The sequence below is a fragment of the Anolis sagrei genome, chromosome 1, assembly GCF_037176765.1.
Source record: "Anolis sagrei isolate rAnoSag1 chromosome 1, rAnoSag1.mat, whole genome shotgun sequence".
NCBI lineage: Eukaryota > Metazoa > Chordata > Lepidosauria > Squamata > Dactyloidae > Anolis > Anolis sagrei.
Window position 1 is genome coordinate 37,982,282 of NC_090021.1, and position 22,359 is coordinate 38,004,640.

At 38.4% G+C, this 22,359-nt stretch overlaps 1 protein-coding gene across 2 annotated transcripts; it reads left to right on the forward strand.

Moving 5' to 3' along the window:
* The first annotated feature begins 1,352 nt into the window (after positions 1 to 1,352).
* On the forward strand, positions 1,353 to 22,093 carry BROX (BRO1 domain and CAAX motif containing). Of its 2 annotated transcripts, none has more exons than XM_060754210.2 (13): positions 1,353 to 1,517; positions 6,532 to 6,663; positions 6,783 to 6,889; positions 7,475 to 7,571; positions 8,826 to 8,921; positions 10,254 to 10,326; positions 10,852 to 10,957; positions 12,070 to 12,159; positions 12,540 to 12,625; positions 13,379 to 13,460; positions 14,343 to 14,493; positions 15,727 to 15,886; positions 16,436 to 22,093. In XM_060754210.2, the coding sequence occupies exons 2-13, from the start codon at positions 6,563 to 6,565 to the stop codon at positions 16,520 to 16,522; spliced, it is 1,236 nt and encodes a 411-aa protein (XP_060610193.1). In that variant the 5' UTR covers positions 1,353 to 1,517; positions 6,532 to 6,562; the 3' UTR covers positions 16,523 to 22,093. The 2 variants fall into 2 exon arrangements, with proteins under 2 accessions (XP_060610193.1, XP_060610194.1); XM_060754211.2 differs by lacking the exon at positions 1,353 to 1,517 and adding an exon at positions 2,075 to 2,158.
* The last annotated feature ends 266 nt before the right edge of the window (positions 22,094 to 22,359 follow it).

Sequence of the window (22,359 nt, forward strand, 5' to 3'; positions counted from 1 at the left end):
CCGCCTCTGTGCTGGCCACGCCCCTCCGCATCAGGTTAGGTTGTGCCGGACCCGCCTTCCTTCCTCCTTTTCCCTCCATGGGGGCGCTGTCCATTGCTAACCCAAAGGAAGAGAACATAGAGCTAGACGCTTAGAGTTATGAACTCATTGCATCATTGCATACCCAAGGGGTCCGCGAATAGGTTGTATACGGCTAAGGATTTACAGCCAAACACTCATTGTAGGCCAGGCATGGACAAACTTCGGCCCTCCTCCAGGTGTTTTGGTCTTCAACTCCCACAATTGTGGGAGTTTATTAAGGGTTGATTAAGGTGCCTTCTAATCAAGGTGAAAGAAGAAAGCACAAAAGCTTGGTTGCAGTTATTATTATTATTATTATTAACTTCATTTGTACCCCGCTAGCATCTCCCGAAAGACTCGATGTGGCTTACAAAGGCCAAGGCCTCAAAACACAACATAACAATACTGCATTTTTGTTGACCGCCGTCAACAAAATACAACACCTAAAGCAAATTAAAAACAATTAAAGCAATAGTAAACAACAAGCAATAAACAATACATCAAGACACTATAAAACTGGGCCAGGCCAGAATAATGGGTACAAGATTAAAAGTGCTGATATGACAGGTGATATGTAAGGATTATAGGGCAAGTGCAGTGTGCGGTGTGCAGCAATCTCAGTTCTACTAAAGTGCTTATGGGACTTGGTATTGGAGATTTCCTATTCTGGGAAGGCACATCGGAACAGCCAGGTCTTCAAGTTCTTTCTAAAGACTGCCAATGTAGGGGCCTGTCTTAGGTCTTTTGGGAGGGTGTTCCAGAGTCGGGGGGGCCACCACAGAAAAGGCCCTGTCTCGCGTCCCCACCAAACGCGCCTGTGACGCTGGCGGGATCACAAGCAGGGCCTCTCTGGATGAACGAAGTGAGCGCGTGGGTTCGTAAACGGAGATACGGTCACGCAGGTAGGCTGGTCCCAAACCGTTTAGGGCTTTGTAGGTAAGCACCTGCACCTTAAATTGGGCTCGGAAAATAAACGGCAGCCAGTGGAGCTCCTTGAACAGGAGGGTTAAACATTAAAAAAACCATGATTGGTCAAAAATGATTGACAACTGGGAAATAGAGGGAGAAAACGTGGAGGCAGTGACAAACTTTGTATACACAAAATTTGTATACACACACACACACACATACTTTTCTGAATTTTATGGGACGGTGACAAAAATTACGCCTTTCTCAAGGCATTGGTTCTCGTGGACTTAGATGCCCCTAAGGCAGGGAAAGGCCTTCAGCCGCCATTGCTAGACCGGGCAACTCGCCTGGCTGGTTGCTTACCAAATGAAGCACTTCCGCCCTCTTGCCAGGGCACTGAAGATCACGTGATCCGCTGGGACTCCCGGGGAGCCTACGAGAGGGGTCGTCCTGCTGCCGAAGTTACGCCGCCGGCCCTTTCCTCGTGAACCATATTTGGATCTGCTTCCTCGGGGCTTCTCTCGGGTGGGGAATCTCCTACGTCACAGGTGAGTGACAGGCAGGTTTGTCATATTTTTTTCTCCCAACTGAAATAGTTTTGTCATAGGTTTCACCAGGAAAGGGTTGAAATGCAGAGCAAGTATAGTGTAGTGCAAACTTGGGCCCTCCAGGTGCTTTGGACTTCAACTCCCATCATTCCTAACAGCCTCAGGCCCCTTCCTTTCCCCCCTCAACCGCTTAAGCGGCTGAGGGGGGAAAGGAAGGGGCCTGAGGCTGTTAGGAATGGTGGGAGTTGAAATCCAAAGCACCTGGAGGGCCCAAGTTTGCCCATACCTGCTGTAGTGTTTTGTTTTTGTAAATATTTACTGCATAGGGCTCTTTTTTGTGCAGCTTCCAAACGACAGGCAAAGTTGAGCAGATAGTAATTCATGGCCTGCAGAACTCCAGCCTTCTCAATAACTGACTTCATTTCCCAGAATCCTTGAACGTTGCTCCAGGCGGCTGAGGCTTCTGGGAGTTGAAGTCCAAACAGCTTGGCCCAACAAGGGTTCTGTGGAGTCCTGTACCATAGAGAGGTGAGAGAGAACGCTCTACTTCCGTGTTTTCTTCCTAGCGGCCTCCACCCCCTCGACCGGAAGTGGTCGTCGTGGTTTCGGCTCCGGCAGGAAGTGCTCCCTGGAGACAGAAGGTAAATAGAGGCGACAGTTTCTGGGAACGTGGCTGACAATAAGGGCGAGGCGCTTTGGCTGGAAGCCTGCGAGGCTCCGTTGTTTCATACTTATGGGGGTCCAAAGGAGAACCCATCGTAGGGTTTGCTTGAGCAGACTTGTTCAGAGGAGACTTGCCATTGCCTTCCTCTGAGGCTGAGAGAGTGTGACTTGCCCAAAATGGGTTTCATGGCCAAGCAGGGATTTGAACCCTGGTTTCCAGAGTCTAGGCTGGGGAAATAGCCAGTTTATGTAGTGCAGTAGTTCCCAATCTTTGGTCTTGCAGTTGTTTTGAACTTCAACTCCTAGAAATCATAGCCAGTTTGCCAGCTGTTAGGAATTGTGGAAGCTGAAGTCCAAAACACCAAAGGTTGGGAACCACAGAGTACTGGGAAGGATGGTGTTTGAAGGGGGGAGGGGGGCTGCACGGTAGAATTAATGCTGTTTGACTCCACATTGACCACTATAGCTCAATGCTATGGGTTCACAGGAGTTGTAATTACACAAGGTCGTTATCCTTTTCTACCCAAGAGTGTGGGTGCCCAAACTCAGGGGCGGCTCAACCCATTACGCAAAGTAAGCATTTGCAGTATAGTTTATTTTGCCCAGGGGCACTCTTGAGGCACTCTTGGGGGAAAATAGACCTTGACATATGTGAGTTGTAGTTACTGGAATGTACTGTATAGTTCACCTAAAATCAAAGAGCATTCTGAACTCCACCAATGATGGAATTGAACCAAATATGGCACACAGAACTCCCATGACGAACAGAAAATATATATCAGTGATTGGTTTGGGGGGGGGGGCAAAATACCGTTTGCTTACCATTGAAAATTACCTAGGGCCGCCTCTGCCCAAACTACAACTTTCAGGATTCCAAAGCATTGCGCCATTTCCATTGAAGCGGTGTCAATCAGTATTATTTCTGACTTGGTTTCCTGCTTGTTTGCAGCATCAGTGAGGAAACACCTATGCCTCATAGACCTTACTATATGATGACGATGTGGTTGTTACTCCCCCTCCCTTGAGTGCCTATGGCAGAAAAGGTGGGGTATAAATAAAATAAAACTATATTTACTTGTATCCTGATTTATCTTTTTTTTAAAAAACCCTGTGTATTCCACACCTGGAATACTGTGTCCAATTCTGGGCACTGCAGTTGAAGGGAAATGTTGACAAGCTGGAATGTGTCTAGAGGAGGGTGACTAAAATGATTGAGGCTCTGGAGAACAAACCCTTTGAGGAGCGGCTCAAAGAGTTGGGCATGTTTAGCCTGGAGAAGACAAAGAGGGCTGAGAGGAGACATGATGGCCACGTATCAAGATGTGAAGGGAAGTCATAGGGAGGAGGAAGCGGTCTTGTTTTCTGCTGCCTTGGAGACTAGGACACAGAACCATGGCTTCAAACTACAGGAAAGGAGATTCTACATGAACATTAGGAAGAACTTCCTAACTGTGAAAGCTGTTCAGCAGTAGAACCCTCTGCCCTGAAGTGTGTTGGAGGCGCCTTCTTTGGAGGCTTTTAAACAGAGGCTGGATGACCATCTGTTGGGTGTGTCTTGAATGTGATTTCCCTGCTTCTTGGCAAGGGGTTGGACTGGATGGCCCACAAGGTCTCTTTCAATTCTATGATTCTATAATTTTTTTAGACCTGGATGCATACTGCATTCAGATAAGATGCGAGCTGATATAAACAGAGTATACACCTGATTCTTACGTTTTGAAAATACTGCGCTTTAACTCATCACAGCATGGAAGGATCAGTTCAAATGCCACTTTTTTAAAAAAAAAAAACTAATATTGCACAGTGAGGCATCTTGGAAGTATCAAACGACCATTCTCAAAAAATGGCCCTCGAGGTCTCTCCCAACTTTATGATTCTATGAAAAGACCCAAAACAACTAACACTAAAAACAATACAATGTATAATTTAAAACATACAAACATTAAAATGCGATTCAATATTGAAATGATTAAAATCAAACAGAACCATTAAAAACCTATTCACATAGCTAAAATGACACCCCTGGTTCGCTCTTTAAAAACCTTCTTCTGTAAAGCTTGCTGAAAAGAAAGGTTTTAGCCAATAGCTTGAGCCTTCCTTTTCTGGAAACCCGAAGTGCTCCAAAATTGTCCACCTGAATGGTAGATGGTGATTTAGTGTATACAAACTGTTTCATGGACAAAAGTATTTAAAATACTGTACAGGTTATGTGTATAAGGTGTGTATGAATTTTGTTTAGGCTCTGTTGCCACCTCCAAGATATCTCCTTATAGATATGGAGATAGTCAAACATCTGGGGGGAAAGTCCACTTCTGGCATTCTCAAGCCTTTTGAATAAGGGATTCTCATCATATACATGTGGAAGACTAATTCAATGGAAACTGTTATTCTCAGGGATGTATAGAGTTCCTGAGCATGTACAGAGCATTTTTAAAGGCAGGTATTTGTTTTTAAGTGAAATCTATTGCTGTGTGAAAGAGTTAGCTCTCCCTTCTTTCCGGCATATAAACTGGCTGATGTTTGGGTGGATATGAAATCTAGTATGGAAAACACTCGGTCCAGTGTCACAATGTGTGGAGATTACGATGAGATATGATATAACAAAATCCATTTTAAAATAAATGTAATGCTCTGATTAGAACTGTGGCAAGCAGTGCTCCATGAGCCCTGCCACATTGCAGAGGATGGATCATCATCTCCCTTCTTATGCTGTATAGAGAATATTTGGGGAGAAATTAGGGTAGGAGATGTACCTCAGGAATCCATGTGCAGAGAATTATAGACCTCATATACTACAGCTTATATAGTTTTCTTGTCATTAGTTTACAGAACTGGACCCCACAATATATTCTAGCATCTTTTGTGTATAATACTCATTCAGTTAATATAGTTCCTCTTCAAAATGATTCCTCAAACTAGCTCATTGAGTCACTAATGCTGAAGTTTTTTTACAAGCTGATATTCAATTGATTAGAAAAATGCTTTTCATTTTAAAACACTTTACGTATTGAATCACATAAGTAGCTACAACAAACAGTTCAAAAACATTTCTGGATGCATGTACAGTTGTCCTTCTGCATTCATATAACTCTCAGGGTGACAGCTCTTGATTATGTCCTTTACAAATGGAAAAGATTTCAGTATTGCCGTTATTAATAAAATAAGCCTGTGCAGTAGATTATGCTCTCAAGTGTCCTGCTAAGAAATATTGCATGGTTACAATGTGTATAAGGGTCTAGAGTGCCCTCCAGATATTGTTGGATTTCAGCTTGCTTTCATGGCAGACAACATAGACCAGTGACATGGACAATGGATGGGGGATGACAGTTTCTCAATCCATTGTTAATTTTTATAATGTATGTAAAGCCTGTAAAAACATTGATATAAAAGGAATAAATGTAAGCTTTTTACCTTGTTAAAGGTCAGTATATGTATCAAACCGATAAGAATATTGGTTGTTACAGAAATGTTCTAAGAACTATCTATCCTATTGATTTGGGTTTTGTAATAAATAAATACTTTTATTAAAATGGTTGCAAAAGCTGTGTTACAATAACACTTGAAACATTCAGTATTTATAGTATAGCTTCTTTCTGCTAAGGAATACTGGGCTGAATAAATTGTTGATCTGTTCATAGAGGAGCTGCAATAACATTTTCTTCTCTGGCCCTAAGCTTGTAAAACAGATACTTCAAACTCCTCAGCCTTTCACTGCAAAAAATCTGTTAAAATAGGAGAAAGTTTAAAAGAAAAATAAATGCATATATGCATTGAATGATTCACTTTAACTAGAATGAACAAAAAATTTAGACAATAAAGCAAAATCCCCTTGTGGACTATAGTGATCTCTAAAATAGAGGAGGTTGGGTAATAATGGCTCCATTGATAGAAATTCTGAATAACAGATCTCATTGATGTGGATGTATAAGTGCCATGCACTTCTTGCCTCTAGAAAAGAATTAACTTAAGGACATTTTAGTCCTTGGAAATTTATTTACTTAGTTCATGAAAACTGGACTGGGATATCATTTACAAAAGGCCTGAAAGTTTTACAGATGTATGAGGTGATTATCTCTATGTATCTCTTCTGCATTTGTCATGTGTTTAAAAGTCAAGCATTTTGTGTGATGGCCATTGCATCTAGTACTAACCACAAGTATATAGTAACAATTTACTTAGTATAAAACTATATGTATTTACTATATTCTATGATAGTTAATGGGGTTAATTCCCAGTAAATGTGTTAATGACTGTAGTCTTGATGTTTCTCTATAATGCGAAACATTTCTTTTTAAGAAATGAGATGCATAATATTTGTGAATGTAACATAACTTCCAATTTGCTGTTCTAGGCTTGCTGTCGTTCTTAATCCACCAGGAGAAATGACTCACTGGTTTCATAGAAACCCTTTAAAGGCTACAGCTCCTGTCACATTCAATTACTATGGGGTAGCCAGTACTCCAGCTGCAGCAAAGATCTGCAAGTAAGTGGTTCTAATACATCATTGCTATTTATAAGAGATAACAGTACAATTGAATGAGTTGCTCAGAACAGTTTGTTTTTGAACTATACTTTGAGCATTATTTGTGTTTTCTTCTGCAGTGATCTAAGGTCCTCTCGAGCACGACTCTTGGAACTTTTTACAGATTTGAGTTGTAATCCAGATATGATGAAAAATGCAACTGATTCTTATTTTTCACTCCTCCAAGGTATGCAATCGGTACAGCTGGCATGCTTGTTTTGGCTTATTGCTATTTTTTAAAAAAAAAATAATAACAGAAGCATCTAAGCAGCAGTGGGTAACATGTGGTTTGAATGCTTGACAAATATGGGGTGGTGGCAAAAATATGTTTTGAATTATCCCATCTGGTCAGCATGAGTTTTTTTAATGTGCTTCACCAGAATGAACACATTGTTATCCTTGCCTGCATTCTTTCTCTTGTGCTGCATAGGCAACACGAAGACCAGCTGAATAGTTCCCTATATAAAATACAATTGCTTCAACTATATAATATCAAACTGTTCCCAGATCATTCCAATGTGATGAATTACAGCCACTAATTTTGAGCTGAAAAAGAATATCAATATTTTAAATAGGGTGTGAAAATAGGTAACAGTGTTTCAGGTTATAGTTGTGTTTTATGTCTTTGAAAAATACATTGCATATATAAGGTTAAGGAATTTTAATATAGAGACAGGAATAAATGTTGAAGATCAAGAGAAGCATTTGAGCTTGCCTTTTTGAAGAGGTAGTGTTGTAGTACCATTTCTTCATTTCTCTATCTTTCTATCAGGCTTTATAGTTTCACTGGATGACTCTTCACAGGACAGCAAACTGAGATATATTCAGAATTTTAAGTGGATAGATACTTTGCATGGACAAGTACCAAGGTAATAATAATATTTTTTTTAGTTCCTGTTCCAACCAAATCTTCCTGGACAGTAAATTTGATAGCAAATAATTTAATGGATTACCAAATAGACACAATATTGTTGGAACAGCTTTTTCTTTGTTCTCTTCAGTTCTGTGGCAAAAATATATCAATTTCAGAATTGCTCACCACAAAGTTCAAGTCTTGTAACTGAAATCCTACACATGCTGTGGAGCTGAGCTTAGTTAAACTTTATACAGAGCTTTGTTGTGGGGGAAAAATAGACTGGTGTGCATGGACTGTACACAAGCACCAAATATTCCCTCAGCCCCTCCCATGTTGATGTGAATAATTAAACAAAAATCCAACCATTAACCATGTTTATAGTGCCCGGAAACATGCATGTAAGCTGGCTATTACTATCTTTATATAATTTTGGGTGTTTTTATCCTCTGTGTCACCATATCTGTCCCCCAGAAGAATGCTCATTGACTTGAAATTGACCCTGATGAGAATGTGAATATTTCTGTATAATTACTAAAACACTATTATGGCATTTGCTTTCTCAGTGGCACTCAGTAGAAAATTTAAATATCCCATTGTAACTTAACTGACTGGAACTGTGTTTCACTTTGGAGGAGTGGGTTATTACAGACTTGGAGTTTGTACAGAAATTACGCCCTAGCCATTCATAATCCAGACTCACAACAAAGCACAAATTGTTCCTGAGAAAACAACTGTATGTTTCGGCTATTAAAAATCTATTTAAGCAGCCTACATCTTAAAACTTTACAATTTGCTCATGTGATTTGAAATAGCCAAATGAGGAATGAGAACTAAATCTAAACCATTTTTTGTTCTACAAGAGGGGTGGGAATTATGTGGCTGTCCAGATGCTGAATTGCAATTCCAAGCATGCCATTGGCTGGGCGTTGAAGTCCAACAACATCTGGAGGGCCACATGATTTCCACCCCCTGTTCTAAGACCTAAATCTAGTTATTAATTCCAGCTGAAGTAGATCCATTCAAACAGTGAATTTTACATATGTGTTGTTTTAGAAAGTTCCATGTAAGTATTCTAGCTGAGGCTATCTATTGGATTTAGGCTTAAGAGTACATTATACCCATTTTCCTAGGAGTACATCCTTTGAACACAGTAGTATTGACATCTGAGTAAACATGAATAAGATTGTACTGTATGACTTTAGGTAGCTAAAATCTTATAAATAGTGCATGAACCCATGTTTCTTTTCTTTTTATTATTTTTATTCAGTACCCAGCAAGATGCTGTATTTGAACTGTGTTCCATGGGATTTAATGTGGCTTTATGGTACACCAAGTATGCATCAAGGTTGGCTGGAAAGGAAGAGTGAGTATTTTCACTTAATAATTTCTTCTTAGAAGTTTAGCTAGTGATACTGTGCTCAGGTGTCTCTAAGCCAAGAGTGAGGAATCCTTGGCCCTCCAAATGGTTATGACTGCAACTCATGGAACAAAAAACTTCTCCAAGTTGGCCTAAACTCATTGCAATTATTGGATTTGGTTGTATTTCAGATTTAGGATTCTGGTTTAAGGCTGAAGTCCAGTCCCTGTCAGAAGAGACCCATGATTAAACCAATGAAATTTCAAGTTTCACTTTTCAAGACTCTAGTTGAGAAAAATTATCTGTCTTTATGACTATTAAGCCATATTCTCAGGCTTATTCTTAAAACCAAAGACATTCCAAGTTATTAAATTCATATTTCTTAGTGTCAGATGATTTAGAATCGAATCTTAACTATACTTACTTGATGATGAGAAAAGTCTAGCTGAGGGCCACTTATTATTACCTCAGACAATACTGGAGTGTATGAGCAAATAGCCTGACCTAGTATAAAACAGTTTTAGGTGGCGGTATGTCATCAACACACTCAGGATTGTGCAAGGAGCTATTTTTTAGCTCTTTTTACCCTGTCCAAAAACATCAGCATCTGTCAAACCCAGGAAGATTGTCTGCTACTGCTTATCAGGATGGATGGAGGAAGCAGTTGAGATGATAAACATGCAGTGGGCTGGACTGGAAAAAGAGAAGGAAAAAGAAAATGTGCTGCATCTGTGATTGAACCCTCATTAATTTTGCTCCAAGCCAAGATCAGCTTCTTTTTCATTGTCTGAAGTCCCCGATTCCTCTGCACTGGTTGTCACTGGAATAACACTCCCCCTCCACACACACTCAGGCTTAACAGCTATCAGGATATGGGAGGATACAAAAATAAAACAGATAGGGTATCACAGTCTGCCTGCTTGAAATAGGATCTTGATCTAGCTCCTCTGGTTTCCTCTGACTCATTGGATTAGATTAAACATGTAAAACAATCCATGTATTGTGTTGCCAAGGGCTTTCATGGCTGGAATCATTGGGTTGCTGTGAGTGTTCCAGGCTGTACGTTCATTCTCACCTAGTTTCCAACAAACCTCACAACCTCTGAGGTTGCCTGCCATAGATGTGGGCGAGAATGCTTCTGGATCATGGCCATACAGACCGGAAAACGCACAGCAACCCAATCCATCTATTCAGTCATGAGCTCTGCAGTAATGAATACTGAAAAAGAACTTGTCTGTTGAGAAGTTTGGCAACTTTGTTTAAAGGAGGAATGAGTAAAAAATTTAATGTTTGATGTGCCTGGGGATTTGCAGTACTAATAAATTGGTAATCCTTTAGCATAACGGAAGATGAAGCAAAGGATGTCCATCGGAGTATGAAAATAGCAGCTGGAATTTTCAAACACTTAAAGGTATAAAACATTTTTGAAAGCTTAATGATAAGGATTCCTGTGAAAACTCTTTATTTTTGTCATACTCTACTTTTACTATTTTGATGTTTTAGTCATAGATGGTTATCTCTTTCACCCCTTTAACAAAGTAACTTATTTGTATTAGTACATTAATATGAGGATATTTGTTTGTAATCTTCAGGGGGAATTGTAGAATATCCATCATGGGTTTACCTGTAAGAGTATGGTGTATATGTAGAAATTGCTTGCTTGAATGAATTAGAATATTAAAATCTTTACATGTAATGAAAATTAGCTAACCTTATGTATACTAACCCTAATATACTGATAGTCCCAGTTCTTTGATAGTGTGAGAGCCTCACTCACATCACAGTAAGGAAATATTTTTGTCTGTCTAGAGACAGGATGGCTCTAAATAATGGGATCACATAAATCTTTGGAGATTTCATATATGTTGGGCACACATATGCATGTTCTGTGTCTGGATAAATGAAATCAATAACCTGATTGCCTTTTTTTCCTTAGGAAAGCCATATCCCTAAACTGATCACTCCAGTAGAAAAGGGAAGAGATTTAGAAGCTCGGCTTATAGATTGCTACATTATTCAGTGCCAAGCTGAAGCTCAAGAAGGTACTAACTAATTTTTAAGTAGTCTTTATGTGTGATTTCCTTAGCTTTTCTTCTGGTGGAGAATTTGTGGGCAGAATGTGATTGCACATCCAAGCAAATTCAGCAGAAATTGTGTGGTTGCTGTTAACAACAACACAAACCTACCAGCTTCAGTAATTTGTGAAGAAGGGGACTTATACCATGTGGGTGTTGGTATATCTCAGATTTGTTTGCTCTAATTGGTTGACTTCCTTTAGGACTTTAGAGATTTTTAAAAAAATCCTGCCTCACCTTTTAACTACGGACTGGGGCAAGGAACTGCCAGGGATTAGGGAGCTTCATTGGTTTTTGAGAGGATTTCAGAAAGCTGCATCTCCCATGAGGCCCTAAACCTGATAATTGTTTCACTGTTGTTTTTTTTTACAGTTTTAAAGAAAAAAAATCTTTTGTCACACTTTTGCAACCCATGGCCAGTTTTGTCCCTAATGGAATCCTTTATTTAACCACGAAGTAAACTCAGAATCTTGCAGGAGAGTACATTTATGAAAAATAAAGCTGTAAAAAATATTTCCTGGTTCAGTAAAAGCCTCTCCTGGGAAAAAAAAGGTGGGGGTGGGGGGAGAGAAAAAATATGCAGAAATGCGTTTTTAGTTTTTAAAAATCTAAGACCTCAAAATGGCATTGTAGCCTTTTACCCCTCTAGTATTAGAACAACCATAGTAGTAAATAACTGGGTGAGCAACTAGCAAAAATCTGGGAGGTGAAACAGCATTCACTGGACTTCAGTGGAATGGCTTCCCCCATTTAACCAATCTGTGTTAGGCCCAGAAAAGACCAAAGGGTATTCTGAGTTTTCAGAAGTTAACAGGCTGTAAAGTGGCTTTGCTGGTCAACAAATAGGCCATACTTGCCCCACTTTTGATTTAAACTGGTGTTTTTCTTTAGTTGTGTTGACTGAGAAATGCTTTCATTCAGTTCTGCTGTATTGAGCTGTTAGAAATAAAAGGAGAATATTGCATTCTGAACAGGATGTATAGCTAAGTTGTAATGCGTATTAAAATTATTGAAACAGAATTGATATAATCTATAAAGGATATGGTCATGGTTACAGGTTTTTGTTTTTTTTATCTTAGTGACGATTGCTCGAGCGATTGAGCTGAAACATAATCCTGGTCTAATAGCTGCGCTGGCCAATGAAACAGCCAATTTCTATCTGAAAGCAGGTATGTTAAAAGTATTATTTTAGACTAAAGGACATCCAAGAAATGCAATAGGATATCAGAGGAATCTGTAGCACTCTAGATTAGCTGAAAAGAGTTTCAGTTTGGGTTTGCCATTCAGTTCACCAAATTCAGCTTCTTTGTCTGTGTTTCCCTCTCTCTTTTATAATGTTTTGGAGCAAGAAGAAAACTAAGTTGACATTTGTCTTTTATGGGCTGAAGTATTTTAGAACACTTGTATGCATTAGAGATAGCTAGTGTGATAATCAGAAATATTAAGCCAAATTGATTACTTGACAATTCCTTAGAAATGTAAAATTTCCAGAAATTTTTAAAGCCATAGAAGAAAATGTTACAAACACAATGCTATCGTCTCCTTCCAGATCAAATGTTATCCAGTCTGGACCCAGCATACACATTGAAGTGGCGAAAATATTTTCATTTGAAGTCATGCTTCTATATGGCTTATGTGAGTGCTTTCTTTAGGTTTATTAATCCTTCAAAAGACTTTTCAGCATTCTGTCAAATTCTTGCAGGAATTGGTAATCAACATTGGAGGGAAGCTTATTTCTGTACAGGAATCCATATGTAAAGATTTCAGAGTTTACAGATATGTTGTTCAGCATTTTGTCTTGCATGATAGCCATTTCCTAGTGTGTTTGATACGTGAAAGTTTCCATCAGACAGAATTATGCACTGTCTCAGATGGGATGTTTGGCCAGAAGAAGAAATATCTCGTCCATACATATCCTTAGTGAATCATCAGAGAGGATTTGATCACTACAGAGCAGAAATGCCTTTTGAGCTAGAGATCCTGAATTGGTCCTGTTCCTCACCACTTCAGCTACTTTCCATACTTCTGTAATATATTTGGTTGTGTTATCAAGCTTTAACCTGGACAATCTTCTACTACAAACAAGCTGGAAAATTTATTATTGTTTTACTAGGTTCTTGTAGGTTTTTTCGGGCTATAGGGCCATGTTCTAGAGACATTTCTCCTGATGTTTGCCTCTAGAACATGGCCCTATAGCCCGAAAAAACCTACAAGAACCTACTAATTCTAGCCATGAAAGCCTTCGACAATACATTATTATTGTTTTGTATTCAGCCCTGTTCCTTCTGTGGTCGTGGTGCATACTACACTTTTCAATGAAGCACAGGAGAACTGAACATTGCTCTATAGTGTGCTCATAGCATTTTAAAAAGTCACCTTTCTCTCCAGGCCTATTGCTACCATGGACAAACCCTTTTGGCCAGTGATAAATGTGGAGAATCAATTCGTGCCTTACAAGAAGCAGAAAAATGTAGGTACTGATTTTGCACTTGTTTCTTCCTAGCTCTTGAAGAAAAAAAACATCGTTCTTCTCTTCTGACTTTCAGAATTATCCATGAATGTCTAAATATGTAAATATAAATGTAGAAAAATATACTTTGAATAGGTTTCATCATGTTCTTGATAGATTCATGAAGTGCTGTGATAGATGTCTTCTCCAACAGTCTGATATGTGGGGAAAGAAATCCAGTTGCTAGTTCAAAGTGGAGTAGGTGCATCAATGTACTTAGTTGTTCAAAAATAAGGCAGCATTTGCACAGCCCTCTTTGCTTCACTGGATCTATAGTAGTCAAGATAAGAAATTTGATCTGAACCCATGTGCATTTCTGTTAAAACCATTCACACTGAAAAAGGAGAGGAATTGTTATTGTAGTCAGGTTTTTGTAATGCAGAACATAATAGAGAAGCAGCAAACAATGAAATGCTCCTATTTTGTTATTTATCGTATGGTTAGAAGTCACTTTTCCAGGTATACTATTGGGTATTATTCTAAAGATGTAGGGGAAGCCAAGTAAACTGTAAAAAATGCCTTATGGGGGGTTTTATTCCCTTTTATTTTAAAAAATGTTTTTAAAAGCTGTTTTTTAATCTGCTTTTAGTAAGTGCTGTTTTTGTTGTTGTTGTAAATCACTTTGGGAACCCTAGTGGGCAGCTAAATAATAAATACTTTTAATAAAACACAGTAGTTGCATGAGTGAACAACAATGTAAAGAATATATTTGTATAGCCATTTTTCATTGTGTTAAATTATATTTCTACTGAACACAGTAGATTACATATTTCTTTATAAACCTATTTTACAAAAGTATTTTACAAAAGGATAATAAAACAGTTTTATTGCTTTCTTGTGAAGTTTTTGCAAAGGCTGAAGCATTATGCAAAGAATACGGTGAAACCAAAGGCCCTGGAACTACAGCTAAGCCTTCCGGCCATCTTTTCTTTAGAAAATTAGGAACTCTGGTGAAAAATACCTTAGAAAAATCCCAGCGAGAAAATGGATTTATGTAAGTATGTTTTGTAGTTTTCTCATACACTAAAATGATTTTTATCCTTGATGTTTTTGAAAAATAAACCCCCTAATTCTCCCCCCCCCCACCCCCCACCCGATATATGGTGAACATTATTTAAAGTTTAATTCATTTTACTTGTCTCAGATGGACTGCTGCCCAGTCGACACAAGATGTTTCCCTATCCTAATGTTTTGCTCCATTCTCTTATTTGCTTGTTAGGTTGAAAAGACCATGGTAGGGCCAGATGATTTTGCATAACAAATTTAAGGTGGCATGCACATTATTAGTGTTAGGAGCACTATAGTTGAAACTGTCAGAAATATTAAAAATTAACTAGGTATTTTCAATTACAAAAATGTGAGTCTAGTAGGCTGAAGCCTGTTAAGAGTTAGTGGGCCAAAGCTAGTGTAGTCCTGAGGACCGTGAGGTAAACCTCTGTGTGAGAGAAGCCTTGTGTGAGAAAGCTCCAGTGTATAAAGGCTGCTGTGTGTAAAAAGCTACTGTGTGAAGCTCCTGTGTAAGTTCGGTCTGAGAGGATGCTCTGTAAAAATGAAGCTAGAAGCAGTTTATCTGCATAAAAAAGAAGCTCAGCATGGAAGCAAAGAAGGAATTATATGAACTTTATTTCTGTTATAGAAACCTTGTTCTTGTCAATAGTGTAACCATATTATTTTACTACAAAGAAAAGCCTCCTACGGAAGAGATAACATTGGTCTGTGTTTTTTGTTCTTTCTATCACTTTGGGCTACTGGTGCTAGATCACACTGCTGCTAAAAAGTTACTCTGCTGTACATTTATGAGGAGGGTCTTTTGTTAATAAGCCCACTCACCCAACATAAGCAACATAATTGAGCCACAGCAGATTATGAAAATATTGCTTGTGTCAAATAGTTATAGGTACAGCATTGTAACAGAAAGAAAATGAGACCTCTCCTGATACTAGGCAGGCAAAAATGAGACACTTGTCAAGAGAAAATGTTCCATTTGCCTAACAAAGCTTTTCCCCATATCTCACCTAATCTTGGAACTTCTGCCTTTTGAAGACTATTTGTGTGACAATATGTATGGCATACTTGGCACTTGCCATTGTTTATTAAGGTAGTCTATCAACAGTAATTTTTATAAAGTTATATTATGCAAGTTGACTGTGGCATCACTCATTCCCAGCTAATGAAATTATCAACAAGAATTAGGAGAATGCTAATCTTCAGTGTGGCTTTCTTTTAGTTACTTCCAGAAGATTCCCTCAGAGGCTCCCCAGCTAGAGCTGAAAGCTAACTATGGTCTGGTTGAGCCTATTCCTTTTGAGTTCCCTGCAGTGCATGCCCAGTGGACCCCAGAAACCCTTGCTGCGTTCGATCTCACCAAAAGGCCAAAAGAGGACAGTGTAAGAAAAATTATTCTCTCTGCATTTTCTACCAGTACCACCATTTGCAGTCTTCTGCTTCTCTTTCAGCCCTTTCATACATCATAAAGAAATTATGGTGTATGTGTGGGGGGGGGGGGGGGGGGGTGAGAGAAAGAAAATAGCTTTTTGAAGAATTTGGAACCATTTACTGGGTATCTTTGCTTTCTTTCTAACTTCCATGTTGTGAAATGTTACTATGATGCAAAGTTTTTAAATATAGCTTTTTTATATTAACCTACTTGGCTATCTTTTTAATAATAGTTTGTCTATACCAGGCATGGGCTGTTAGGAATTGTGGGAGTTGAAGTCCAAAACACCTGGAGGGCTGAAGTTTGCCATGCCTGGTTTATACTTTTAGTACATTTGCCACTCTTTCTATTGTGTTTTCAAACTAAAACTTTTAAACTAAAACTTTATTAGTGTTTTGATTCAAAAAATTGCTGGAATCTGTTTTTCAGAGGAAGGGGGGTGGAGTTTATGATATCCAGTAAGACAATTTTCTCTTACTCTTTTTTTATTTATTTGTAGGCGAAACCAAAACCAGAGGAAGACGTGAAACCTATGAAAGAGCCAGACATAAAGCCTCAGAAAGACACAGGCTGCCAGATCTCTTAAATTCTGCAAGTGCTTTTAAATACCTCTTGTGAGCTGCATCTTGTGGACTATTGGGGTTCTCTTGTCTTCCCCATTTACTGCCACTTCTGGACTCCTTCATCCTAAAATCAATTCACAGCTTTTCACGTTTTATACGTATCTGTACTTTGGCTGAGTTACGTGACTACATTTCAAAGGAAGCTGACCGGGAATGGAAAGAATAAAACCCGATTGGAAAAAGTGTATGATCTTAGCGCAGAAAGTGAGCACTTAAAATCTCAAACTGAATAGGCACCTGATTATGAAAGAAATGATAGGGAATACAAGGGGTAAATCTAAGGCAGTGCAGTAATAGGGAATTGAACAAAAGAATTATTGTGGGAACATGTAAAGTGCTGTATAAAAACAAAGTTGACTGAAGCCATGGCAAGAGTACAAGAAAAATGAATGTGAAGATCACATTTTAAGAGCAAGAGAATTTCTAAAATCCACAGAAATGTATAGAAGTACCACTTTAAAACTAGAGTAAAGATAGAAAGATTCAGCACAGGAAATAGAAGATTCCCACTAGTGTCGTTTTAGCCCTGAGAGGGCGACAGCTCATCTTCACACTTCAAATACTGCAAGACAAATACAAGAAAATGGAGCTTTCATGTGATGTTTGATCTACTATTTTGACAAACACAAAAGTTTTTTTTATATAATTGCTGTAAAGGAGAAAAAACAGAACCACATGTTAGAAATGATTCAGCCTTTATACCTTAAGAGCTTAATAGAAGTAAGATGATTAAGGGGAGAACTTTACATTTCATATGAACGTGCTCTGTTATGTAAAGCTTGCTTGTTCTAGAGAGGGAGAACTAGTGTCCTGTAGAGAGGACTCACGGGTATATAGTAGTACTGTATAGTAACATGAATATAGTGACATGAAAGTACTGTATAGTGACATGAAAAGGGGGCTTAGAATAATGAACCTGGATGTAGAAACAGATTGTACAAAAGGACAATGTAGGGAAGGCAGTATATATCCTGTCTGTGGAAAAGGGTGGGGTAAGAAATGAATTGATGGGTATCTATTCACTGCTGTATTGCAACTGGACATGGAGGCGCTTCTAACAAAAGAGAATTAGGAAGTTGAGGAAAAGAATAGGTTGGTAATACAGTTGAGAAGAGTTATAACTGTAGTAGATAGAAATGTTCAAAGCAAGAGTGTGAAGGTTGATTTTGGAGGCTTGGTAAAATTATGGATAAATCATTAAATGGCAGTAGAACGGAAGCACTGGGGTTGAATCTAAGAAATATTTACTCTTGGTAGAAACTGGAAGCTGAAATAATCTCACTGCCTCTGTTTATGCTATTTAGATTATCCCTGTTTCTCATAACGTTTGAGGGATTCCTAACAAAGGTTTGTTTTCCACGTTCAAGCAAGCAGTGTCTCTTTTGTAAATAAGGGTCTTTTCTACACAGTTAAAGATATCTCACAGGGCAGATGCCTAGAACAGGATTCAAATGCAAGTTTGTAAAGCAATTTAATGTGGTATTTGGCCTTGTTTCATTCTTCTTAGCTACATATAGGTTACCACAACCTTGCAACAAAAAAGAAAACTACAAGTGAAATCAGACTTTACAGAACCTTTCAAACCCTACAGATTTGTGTTTAGAATCTCATTTATGTATTTGTAAACTGAAATGTGTAAACTGATGGCAACTTCTGTAGGTTAATTCAGTTTGGTGAGATTATTTAATGCTGTAGAACACTGATTCTCAACCTGTGGCTCCCCAGATATTTTGGCCTTCAACTCACAGAAATCCTAACAGCTGGTAAACTGGCTGGGATTTCTGGGAGTTGTAGGCCAAAACACCTGGGGACCCACAGGGTGAGAAGCACTGCTGTCAAGTATCAGCATGGCTAGACTTGGAAATGTTTATGGAGGCCAGAAAATAATGTGCTTCAGAATGTTTCATTATTAAACATTGATAGTATGTCAGTCAAGCAAGTGCAACTCTACATTGGTTTTATCGAACACTAAAATTAAGCATTTGTTTTGGGTATTTTCTTACAATCTCATACCAAATTGGATGGAAGAACAACAGAAGCTATGAAAGTGTGTGTGACAGTGTTTCATGTAGCAACGTTTTACCAGGTTATGTAAAGGTCAAGAGGGCATTCAGGTAATTGTGATCACCAGTCTCAGGATGTGTAATTAGGATATTCCTAGAGTTTCAGGTTAGTCATTTGCAATTATTCATTTTCACCAACTATGCCATTAGCCAGTTAATAAAAAGTGCCATAAATAAACTGCTATTAACAAACTATTCATCCATCAATTTAGCCAGACGCAATCAATTATGCTGCCCAATCATATCAATTTGTATTAAAAAAATAAGCGTAATTGATTTCATAGAGGTTTGAAAGTAAGCACAGCTTTATTGTGCTTCCACTTAATAGTTAATATTCCTCATGATCTAACATTGATGCCCTTCCATCTTCTGGACTGCATCAAATTTTCCCACAGTTAATCAGCATTCTCAGTAGAAGATCAGCAGCTTATTGTTTTGCTCAGTCCCTCACCCTTCAACTCTGGGGAGGGAATTCATATATGTCTATTTGAGAAGAAGCTGAAGAGAGCAGGGGGTGCCCCTCTTATTTTCTCTCCCATCCAATGGATGGTTGAAGGATGGATGGATTGGTCTTATTAGAGATGTGAATCAAAACACTCTCAGAAGTCCTTTGAAAGCAGGCCATGGGCTGCAGGTTGGTCATTATGAGCTTGTTGCCAGGTGTTATGACTAAATGTCAGAAAACCTCTGATCAACCCTCTTCTCTTCTGAGATGTAATAGATGTCCTTCATATCTCATTTATTCACCCAACTCTTTTCCAGCTCACATGGCTCTTGTTTCCTTGTGTGATTTTGTTTTTCTTCAGACCTCACTCCTTCTCTTAACCATAATCTTTTGCTAAGTGTATTGTGCTCATTTCTGACCACATATTCCAAACTGGTAGCATTGCAGTGAAGCTGAGATACATTATGTCCTATAATTGAAGCTACAGTTTTGAATTAAATGTCAATGTGTACTTTTTTTTCCTTGGGTTTTTGGTTGTTGGTGCAACACTAAAGCTTCACGCTAGACCTCAGGAATGACAAAATATTTCCTTTCTCACAGATTTCAATCACAGTCACAAATTAATCACAACAGTGATAAAATTATTGGTAGCATTGGCCCTTTCAGTAAAAATATGCTGTTCCCTTTTTGTGGTCTGTTTGAGGTTTTGTAGCATGAAATAATTACAGAGCAACTACAGAGCTAATGAGCAACTTGGATGACAACCACCGAGAACCCTCTTGTCAAATGAAAATAGATGTCCAGTACAACCCATTTTTGGGGGGAGATAAGTTCATAGACCTCCATGCATACTTGAAACTGTGTGGAATAACAAGCTATACATTTTAGTTTATACTTAGGCCTGAATCATGCTTTAGATTTGTACTGGAGGACCAAGAGTGACCCACAAATACTTCAAGGGAGGGAATATTTTTTGAATGGGTAAGATACATGGATAAGGGAGTCAACTGTCTATGTATATGTAACAATATCAGCTTTTGAGGTCTCCACAAGTAATGATTGAGCTTGCAGTGGTTCTCAACCTGTGGGTTCCCAGATGTTTTGGCCTTCAACTCCCAGAAATCCTAACAGCTGGTAAACTGGCTGGGATTTCTGGGAGTTGTAGGCCAAAACACCTGGCTGAGAACCACTGAGCTAGATGATTAGAAAATAAGATCAAGAGAAGAAAAGAATAGAAAACTTTTAAAAACTGGTTTCTAATCTGTAGCCAAAGAAATCTGTAATTAAATCAAATCTCAAAGGGGAGACTGGAGGTGTGAAGAGTTTTTTTTGTTGTTGTTTTGAAAAAGAAAAACTGGCACACAGGCAAACACACAACACTAGACTGTAATGCTTGCTACTGATCACTTGTCAACAATCTCTCCCTTCCCTCAATCTCTTTGACTACTTTTCCTCTTGCCTATCCCTGAGAAAGCTCCTGCTTGTGCAATATCATGTACCATAAGAAAATTTTTGATTTTAAGCCTTATTTTTACAAAATGTAGCTCAAGATCTGTATATGTGATTAAAGCTTCCTTAGTCATCTTCCAAACTTGAGAGGCATTTCATCTTAACAATGTTGTGTAAATTAAATGAATTGACACTGGGCTTTCACTTCATTTCTTAGGATTAATACCATTACTTTGATTATTTTATGATGTACTTAATGTGTTTGTATTGAGAAAAATATATGACTACTTGCATTCCAAAGTGTGTGTGACAAAGGCCTCTGTAGGCACTGTGACTGAATAGTCTTTCTTTTAGAGATATTTTGCTACATGGGGCAGAGCAGCAAATGTCCTGCCAAATCAAGGAGCATAGGATCCAATGCCAAGCCACATATGTTCATCCCTATTGCATTTTAATTCAATAATCATGAAATTAAAAACCTGCTGCCCTTTAATGACACCCAAAACCAGCCTAATGGTAAGGCCAATTTTTGGCTTAGTTATTGTGATACTATTGATCACCTGGCTAGGCTTCAGTTAGGAAACCAGGTGCAGGAGAAGATTTGAGACCCCATACATTGAAATTCTAAATTTTTACATGAGTTCATATTTATAATGTCACCAGTATGAAAAGTTACTGGCTACATGCATTTATTTATTTATAATGTATAATTTATTTATTTGATGTCATTATTGTCTTTATTAATATCCCGCCTTTCTCCCCGTGGGAAATCAAGGCAGCTAATACTCCACACTAGACAATTTTAAAAACAAATAGTAACAGTATACTAAAAACAAAATTAAAATACAGGAAATACACTAACATGGCCTTTAAAACTCAATCCCCAATCATTTGGGGTTAATATATTTTAGCTTCCTTTCCCCCTCCAAAGCACTCCATCTAACCAGTGCACTGATCGGTTTTCAGTGGAGAGGAGAGAAAAGAAAACAAAGGATGGACTAGTGAAAGTTTTGCATTTAACCTCAGGATCAGGAGTGTTGACAGCCTGAATTTTCAGAAATGAGTAAAAACTATTATAATTTGTTCTTCCCAAAGAGTCTTGGGAAGGCTCATGATATAATTTGAGGGGGAGAGTCCTCCCGTGTTCTATTTTAAGACTGACTAAATGTAGTCACTGTGGCTTGAACATCAACTAGCATCTTTTCTTATGACTTTTGTGAGACGTTAATTACTCTAGTATAAATCCCCCCCCCCCCCCCCAAGACACACACACACACCGCCTTTGGCCAACATTGTGTTCTCCACTTTGGGATTATAGCAGTTTCCATTTAGCATGCTGTGTTCACGAGTCCATATGATTATGTCTATAGAGGTCTAGGATAAGTTGTTGCCTTTCAATATATTACCACAAAGACAGCTTTGCACTTTATAATCTTCATGTTCTTTATTATGTAAATATTATATACTGCTTATATTGATAAAGATGGTTAAATGGGATGTGATTAAAAATTTAAAAACTGTCTACTGTAATCTGCCTCAGCCACTTGCGCTAGAATAAATTGTAAATTAAAAATGAATTCTTTCTGGATAAAATTAAATATTAACACTGTTTTCATTCTATGTCATATTCTGATGAAAGTGGTACTTTTCTCAAAGGAAAATTTTGCAAACAAGACTAATGTATAACCCGTGCTAATGTTTTTCCTGGTATCGAGGCCAAGATGACTGGCCTGTAGTTTCCAGGATCTTTTTTTTGTGTCCTTTTAAAAGAGGCCAGCTGGTCTGCAGTCCTCTGGCACTATGCCTGTTCTCCAAGATACCTAAAAAACCCAAAGGCATGTGG